This window comes from Solanum dulcamara, chromosome 6 (genome assembly GCF_947179165.1).
Source record: "Solanum dulcamara chromosome 6, daSolDulc1.2, whole genome shotgun sequence".
NCBI lineage: Eukaryota > Viridiplantae > Streptophyta > Magnoliopsida > Solanales > Solanaceae > Solanum > Solanum dulcamara.
The window spans coordinates 9,873,477-9,881,718 of record NC_077242.1 but is presented as its reverse complement, the minus strand read 5'-3'; the positions used below and the strand labels follow the sequence as shown (position 1 = coordinate 9,881,718).

Here is an 8,242-nt window from a genome sequence, read left to right as displayed (position 1 = left end):
AGTATTCTTAAGTCTTCCGCTGATGAATAAATAAGAAATGAGACCAAGTGGTTCTCTCAGAAGTCAGAAATGGTTTCTGAGTGCCGGCCACGCCTAGGGTACCCTCTCGGGGCGTGACATCAGTATTCAAGATTCATTCGGTTAACGATTGAAAGAACATAAAAACTTCATCGTTAAAATAGAAATAAGTTGTATATTTCTGCTTCATCTTATATTCTGTTTGGAGGGCTGAAGACTAAAATCGAAAGACTTTCTACTCTAATGATTAACTTGGTTCGAAGAAATAAAAATCCCTGTTTGGTTATTATGTTGTTTAACACTACTTTTCTTTTGTCAAACAGAATGGGTGATACAAATGTATCAAGTTTTGAAGCAAACACAATGCCTTCAACTAGTAGAACATCAATTTCTACAACAATGGCTACTGCAGAAAAGCCTGAAAAGTTTACTGGTATTGACTTCAAACGTTGGCAGCAGAAGATGTTCTTCTATCTGACTACACTCAGTCTACAACGATTTATAAATGAAGATGTTCCTGTGTTAGAAGAAGGAACTCCTGACAACGAAAAATTTATTTTGACTGAGGCATGGACACATTCTGATTTCCTTTGCAAGAACTACATACTTAATGGATTGAAAGATAGCTTGTATAATGTCTTTAGTTTTTGTAAAACCTCTAAAGAACTCTGGTATGCTCTTGAGAAGAAATACAAAACTGAAGATGCAGGCTTAAAGAAGTTTGTGGCTGCAAAAATTTTGGACTATAAGATGGTTGATAACAAGTCTGTGATGTCTCAAGTCCAAAAATTACAAGTCATTATTCATGATATCCTGGCAGAAGGTATGATCAAATTCAATAGTTATATTGATAAAATTGTTGAATATACAAGTGATTTTAAATTATCCATTATAGGTATGGTCATAAATGGGATATTTCAAATAACAGCGTTTATTGAGAAACTACCTCCTTCATAGAAAGACTTCAAAAATTATTTGAAGCACAAGCGAAAGGAGATGACTCTTGAAGACTTGATTGTTCGTCTCAGGATCGAGGAAGACAATAAGGCTGCCGAAAAAAAAGGCTAGAGGAAACTCAACAATTATGGGAGAAAATATTATTGAGGTTGGTCCAAATAAATCAAAAAAAGAGGAAAAAACCTTTTGGACCGAAGAACTATCCTAGCAAAAAGAAGTTCAAAGGACACTGCCACAACTGTGGAAAAACTAAACATAAGGCTGTAGAATGTCGTGCTCCCAAGAAGGAAAAGAAGAAAGGTCAAAGCAATATGGTTGATACAAATGGGGATATTGAAAACTTATGTGCAATGATGACTGAATGCAAACTGGTAAGAAATTCTAAAGAATGGTGGCTTGATTTAGGAGGTACGTCGCGTGTTTGTGTGGTCTGAGAAGCCTTCACTACTTATTCCCCTGCCGCACTTGATGCGACTATCTATATGGAAAATTCTGCAATGGCTAAGGTTGAAGGATATGGTAGAGTATTCCTTAAAATAACATCCGGCAAGTTAGTGACACTGAACAAAGTTTGTCATATTCCAGAAATGAGAAAAAACTTGGTTTCTGCCGGTCTTCTTATCAAAAATAGATTCAAGTGTGTTCTAGTTTTAGACAAAGTAGTTGTTAGTAAGAATGAAATGTATTTAGGAAAAGCTACCTCACTGAGGGTCTTTTCAAACTAAATGTAATGGTTGTTGATAACAATAAAGTTCAAGCTTCTTCTTATTTACTTGAGTCAAATAATTTATGACATTCACGTTTCAGACATGTCAATCATAAAACCTTGTGAAAACTAATTAACTTAAATGTATTGCCTAACTTTGAGTGCAATAAATCAAAATGTCAAGTATGTTAAGTATGCTAAGCATCCTTATAAATCTGTTGAAAGGAATTCCAGTCCCTTAGAATTAATTCACACAGACATTTATGATATGAATTCAACACCAACTCGTGGTGAAAAAAAGTATTTTATAACTTTTATTGACGATTGCACTAGATATTATTTTATTTATTTGTTAAATAGTAAGGATGAAGCAATAGAAGCATTTAGACAATACAAAGTTGAAGTTGAAAATCAGTTGAATAAAAAGATAAAAATGATAAAAAGTGATAGAGATGGAGAGTATGAATCTCATTTTGCAGAAACATATTTGAAAAATGGAATCATCCATCAAACTACTACCACTTATTCACCTCAATCAAATGGAATTGCAGAAAAAAAGAATCGAACTTTAAAGGAAATGATGAATGACTTACTTATAAGTTCAGGTTTACCACAAAACTTATAGGAGAAAGCCATCCTTATAGCAAATCGAATACTCAATAGAGTCCCCACAGCAAAACTCAGTCTATTCCATATGAGAAATGGAAAGAAAGAAAACCAAATTTAAAATATTTCAAATTATGGGGGTGTCTAGCCAAAGTCCAAGTTCCTAAACCTAAGAGGGTCACAATAGGATCTAAGACTGTGGACTGTGTTTTTATTAGATATGCTACAAATAGTAAAGCGTGTTGATTTTTGGTTCACAAGTCCAAACATCGGGATATTCATGAGAATACGATAATAGAATAAGATAATACTGAATTTTTTGAACATATCTATCCGTATAAAACTAGATTTGAAGTATCTAGTGAAGGGTCTAAACAACCCCGAGAAGAACCAAAGGAGAATGTACCTAATAAAGAGAATCCAAGGCGAAGTAAACGTCAAAGGACATCTACTTCATTTGGATCTGATCTTGTAACATTTCTTCTTTAAAATGAGCCTCAAACATTCAAAGAAGCTATGTCCACTGCGGACTCATCTTTTTGGAAAGAGGCTGTCAATAGTGAGATTGATTCAATCTTGAGGAATATACTTGGGAATTGGTTGATCTTCCTCCAGGAAACAAACCTTTGGGTTCAAAATGGATTTTCAAAAGAAAAATGAAAGCTGATGGAATTATTGACAAATATAAGGCAAGACTTGTCGTCAAAGGATTTAGATAGAAAGAAAGCATTGATTATTTTGATACATACTCACCTGTAACTAGGATCACATCCATTCAGATGTTAATTGCACTAGCTGCAGTATATGGCATTGAAATTCATCAAATGGATGTAAAAACAGCTTTTTTAAATGGAGAATTGGAGGAAGAACTTTACATGGAACAACCCGAGGGCTTTGTGGTTCCTGGTAAAGAAAATAAAGTTTGCAAACTTGTTAAGTCACTTTATGGACTAAAACAAGCACCCAAACAACGGCACACGAAATTTGACCAAACCATGTTGATAAATGGATTTAAGATTAATGAGTGTGATAAATGTATTTACATTAAAGACACTTCAAACAAATTGTCATTGTTTGTTTATATGTGGATGATAAGCTAATAATGAGTAACGACATTGCAAATATAAATACTACTAAGCATATGCTTTCTAGTAAATTTGATATGAAAGATCTAGGAGTTGCCGATTTGATATTGGAAATTAAAATTCACAAAATTCCTCAAGGTCTAGCATTGTTTCAAACTCATTATATCCAAAAGGTACTTAAAAAATACAAGTACTTAAATTTCAAAAGTGCAAAAACACCAATTGATGTGAACCTTGATCTTGCTAAAAATAAAGGTGAAAGTCAAGTTTAGTTAGATTATGCAAGAGTTTTGGGAAGTTTGATGTAAATTATGAATTGTACACGGCCAGACATAGATTGTGCTATAAGTAAATTGATTTGATACACGAGTAATCCCAACCAAAATTATTGGATGGCAATGAAACTAATTTTGGGGTATTTAGAACATACTCAAAATTTTGCTTTACATTACAATAAGTATCCAACAGTTGTTGAAGGATATAGTGATGCAAATTGGATTACTGAGTCAACTGAAACTAAGTCCACAAGTGGATACGTTTTCACCATTGGTGGAGGAGAGGTATCTTGGAAATCTTCCAAATAAATATGTGTAACTCGCTTTACAATAGAGTCTGAGTTTATAGCCTTAGACAAGGCCGATAAAGAAGCAGAATGGATTCGAAATTTCTTAGAAGATATTCTATTTTGGCCCAAACCAATGACTCCTATATGTATACATTGTGATAGTCAAACTGTAATAGGAAGAGCTGGAAGCATTATGTATAACGGTAAGTCTCGTCACATACGACGAAGGTATAATACCGTTAGGCAACTAATCTCTAGTGGAATTATCACAATTGACTATGTAAAGTCAAAATATAATATCTTGGATTCACTTACAAAAGGCCTAACTAGAGAGGGAGTTGAGCAATCATTAAAGGGAATGAGACTATGGGCGAGGACAAATCATCGTGGCAGTAACTCTACCTAGAAGACTGGAGATCCCAAAATCTAGGTTCAAGGAGAATAAACAAAGTCATTGATGACAGTTCAACATTGTCAAAATAATTTTTATGATCCATTCTCATGATGCGACAATGTTCAGTAACAAGGAAAAGGCATTAAGACCTTTTAATAATATCTAAGTTTGATACAGGGCATATCAAATAGTGTTTCTATGGGATAACACATTTAGATATCACCTATATAAGTGTGAAGTGTAAGCCGCTTCAAGGAGAATCCTGTAAGGCCAGTTCTCTACGCACTTATGAACCAAGAAGTGTTCATGGCTGAAACGAACAAAACACTGAGAATCAAAAACAGTTAAAGGGTTGATTGTGTGACTTATGTTGTCTAGGTATACACCAAAGCTCGACGGTTCAAAGATATCAAATCTACCGATTGACCGAGTATATCCGATATATGTTCACTATGGAAAGTTCAAAGGGAAACCTACTTATCCAGATGCAATTAATTCTTACTTACAAATCACACAGTTTTTTATGCATATGTTTTAACAATAGTCATTTGCCCATTCATGTGGGGGATTATTGAGTTTTAAAGGTGTGAATGGAAAATGAAAGGTTGTCACCTTTCGAAAGGTTGTGACTTTTCCAAAAAAAATTGTGACTTTTTTAAAGAGTTGTGACTTTTTTAAATAGTTGCGACTTTTGTGAAGGATTGTGACTTTTCCGATAAGCCACAATAAACACCTATTCACACTACCCTTTCTTGTCTATAAATATAGAATTTTCCTCTCATTTTTAATTCATTGAATTTTCCCTCTTCTGCATATATTTTCTTACAAACAAAGTTAAGTCTTTGTGTGGTTTTGTTGTTGGCTTTTGAGTTCGTTGAAATTATTGAAGTTTGAGGTACAACTACTTCTTTAATAGTTTATCCATTTTATCTTGGGAGGAAATAATCCTTAACCTCGGGTACAGTGAGGGGATTAAAATCCTTAATGACACACAGTGAATTTTGTGGACTCGAATACTATTTTTTTTTTCATATTTATTGTTTTTGATTTTCTAACTTTAATACAGGAGGGATAACATATATATATATATATATATATATATATATATATATATATATATATATATATATATATATAACAATTCAAATCTATTGATTTTGCAAGTAATGTCAACAAAATTATTGAATGTTCTTAAAATCTAAGTTATTGTAGCTACTTGCCTTTACTAGTACTTCTAGGGGTGCTGCTGATATCTTTACTCTGTCTGTACTTCTGAAAAATCAGAATGAACTCAAATATATCAAGAAATATTGAGCAATCTCACAAACAATATATAGTGGTGGAACCAATAATTCAACAACGTATATATATGGAATTTGTTTTTTGCCCTATTTAACATAATGTATAATTTTTCAACAAAGAGGGTTCACTTCACTACTAAAAAAACTAGATTTAGCTATGATCTTCGTCGCTAGACCGTTGCTATTTTTTTCGTAGCTAACAGAAATATGTCGCTAATTCGTCGGTAAGTAGGATTAGCAACGGATTTAATTTACTGTTTAGCTACGAAATTTATCTGTTGCTAATTCTAATTTTCTTAGTAGTGAATTATCTTAAAAAGACATTTTCCTATTCAAATTTGTAAGTGGTTATAGAAAACCATTTCCTCGTTCATCATCATCTGAACCCCTTGCACCCCTAGGCTTCCGCCCCTCATATTCTCCTTCCTTTATGTAGAGACGGATCAAGAATTTAAAGATTTCAAGTATCACATTACTTTGAACTTAGACAGTAATATCAAAAATTAATAATTTTCAATGAACGGCAGAATTTGACTCGTTGATAAGGGATTTGTGATGGAAAATCCATTGAAAACGTTATAGACGAACCAAATTTCGATGAATTCCGTAGGGAATTTTCATCGAAGTAATGATTTTCTGATAGTATAGGCCTACGTTCTAAATAGTGTGGCACCTAAAACCTTCAAATAGGGTAAACATTTGGTTGGTGTGAACGTTAGGTTATTCATCTTTTCAGTTTATATAGACAAATTAGTCAAACAGAACAATATAACAATTATAATAACTTGACTCAAAATCAAAGTTTAATGTAACTTGTGAATCAGAATGAAAACAATCAAATGTTTTTAGTTCCATGAGATTATGACATCAAGCTCAGCATCATCTTACTAGGAGATATGAACTTTGAAATTTTAAAGAAGAAAGAATCTTCACTTTTATTTCATACTTAAAGTCTTAAACAAGACAAAATCAATTAAAACTTGCGGGGTGGCATAACACCTCCTCGATCGGCCTTAATAGATCTGCCCCGTGCGCCTTCATGTATTTTAATCTACAAGTAGGCGAGTCGATCTTAGGGCGTCTCTACAGGCTTAAAAAAATTAAGGCAGTTGCCTTAGGCCCCAAATTTGAGGATCCTCATTTTATTTTAAGTAATAATAGTTTATAGTTATTTTTTTTTAATAAAAATTATTGAATATCATTTGTAGAAAATATAAACCTTTTATATAAGAGGAAAGAATTAATAAAAGTTTAACAAACCTAGAATACTATGTCTTAAGAAAGATTAAATGGATTTGCTACAATAAACTTCATAAAAAAAATTAAAATTTAAGACCTTGTTCGAATTTGACTTTAGACCACCAATGTATTTAAGCCGTACTCCTGGTGGATCTAACACTCCATGCATGATGTTGATTTAAATATAAAAAAATCTAAGAACAAAAAAGCTTGGAAACACATGCATAAAATTACCTGGAGATGACTTTTGATATGGTCTGGTGTGATATCTTCATTATCCATAAGTTTCATGATATTCTTCGGTGTTGCTTCTGCTCATTAGAATTTTTAATAACATAGTTAAAATTTAAAATTTGAATCCGTCTCTGTGTATGTGTGTATATATATATATATATATTTATAGTAAGACGACGGACCATAAGGACCTCCTAACTCATTGACAGCTTTAACAAAGAGCTCATGGAGTTCCACTGTCCATCTAACCCTTGGCTTTCTGTTCAAGTCATGACTTTTCCCAACTTTTTCAGATGTTTCTCCCTTGTGCTTCTTGCTATTTTCTGGCATATTATATTTCTCCCGTTGCTGTTGCTGTTGTTGTTGCTGCTGCAATGCATTCCACATTGAAATTTAATACGAAATAAATAACTTTAGAGTATTGAATAATTTACCTTCGCGAAAATCAATCTTTAGTTCTTACTATCTTCTGTTATGTTACTCGAATTAACGTGCAACTCAACCTTGTGTAGTGGTGAAGTTACTATATTTGGCACCAAAGTTTTGAAAAAAGAAAATTCTCTTTTAATCATTTTCCTCCTCTAACATTAAAAACCATTATATATCTCTACTTATTTTCGATATTTCACAAAGTTTCGCAATTCTATATTTATATTAAAAGATTTACATAAACTCAAAAATTATGAATCCGCTAATATTATTTGGAGCCAAATGATCTATTATTACTTTCTTTTCTTAAATCGAAAATTGACCAATATTCCGTTTTTAATTCCCTAATTATTCAACGTTCTAAAGCTTCTCATTCCAAAAAGTGTCACGATAACTACATCATTTTACTCCCGGGAATAATCTTTATTTACTTTTTGGGGTATTTTTAAATTTAAGTTATATAGAATAATAAGAAATCTTTATACCATCCAGGGGTCATTTGATACGTGTGACGGAATAAATAAGAATATTCTGTGAGATTATTTTATTCTATCTTTTATAAAGGATAGTAATTTGACTATTTCAATATAAGTGGTGGGATAAAATAATCAGGATTAGCTAATATCTCAAACTAAATATGGAATAAAATTAATTTTAAATTTTATCTCAAAATTATTATCCCTATCCTACGTATAAAACAACTCGTTA

At 32.4% G+C, this 8,242-nt stretch overlaps 1 protein-coding gene across 1 annotated transcript; it reads right to left on the bottom strand.

The window, feature by feature from the left end:
• Positions 1–5,543: 5,543 nt before the first annotated feature.
• LOC129892683 (myb-related protein 1-like) lies at positions 5,544–7,708 on the bottom strand. Its single transcript, XM_055968265.1, has 4 exons — positions 7,540–7,708; positions 7,288–7,474; positions 7,106–7,182; positions 5,544–5,603 (listed from the first exon to the last, which is right to left on the bottom strand). Exons 2-4 carry the CDS (start codon positions 7,433–7,435, stop codon positions 5,544–5,546), a joined length of 285 nt encoding a protein of 94 aa, XP_055824240.1. The 5' UTR covers positions 7,436–7,474; positions 7,540–7,708.
• Positions 7,709–8,242: the final 534 nt, after the last annotated feature.

Coding starts and splice junctions, on each gene's coding strand:
- LOC129892683 (XM_055968265.1), bottom strand. CDS start 7,435: ATGCCAGAAAATAGCAAGAAGCACAAGGGAGAAACATCTGAAAAAGTT. Junction 7,183..7,287: donor TGAGTTAGGAGGTCCTTATG/GTCCGTCGTCTT, acceptor TCTAATGAGCAG/AAGCAACACCGAAGAATATC. Junction 5,604..7,105: donor ATATCAAAAGTCATCTCCAG/GTAATTTTATGC, acceptor CTGATTTTTCAG/AAGTACAGACAGAGTAAAGA.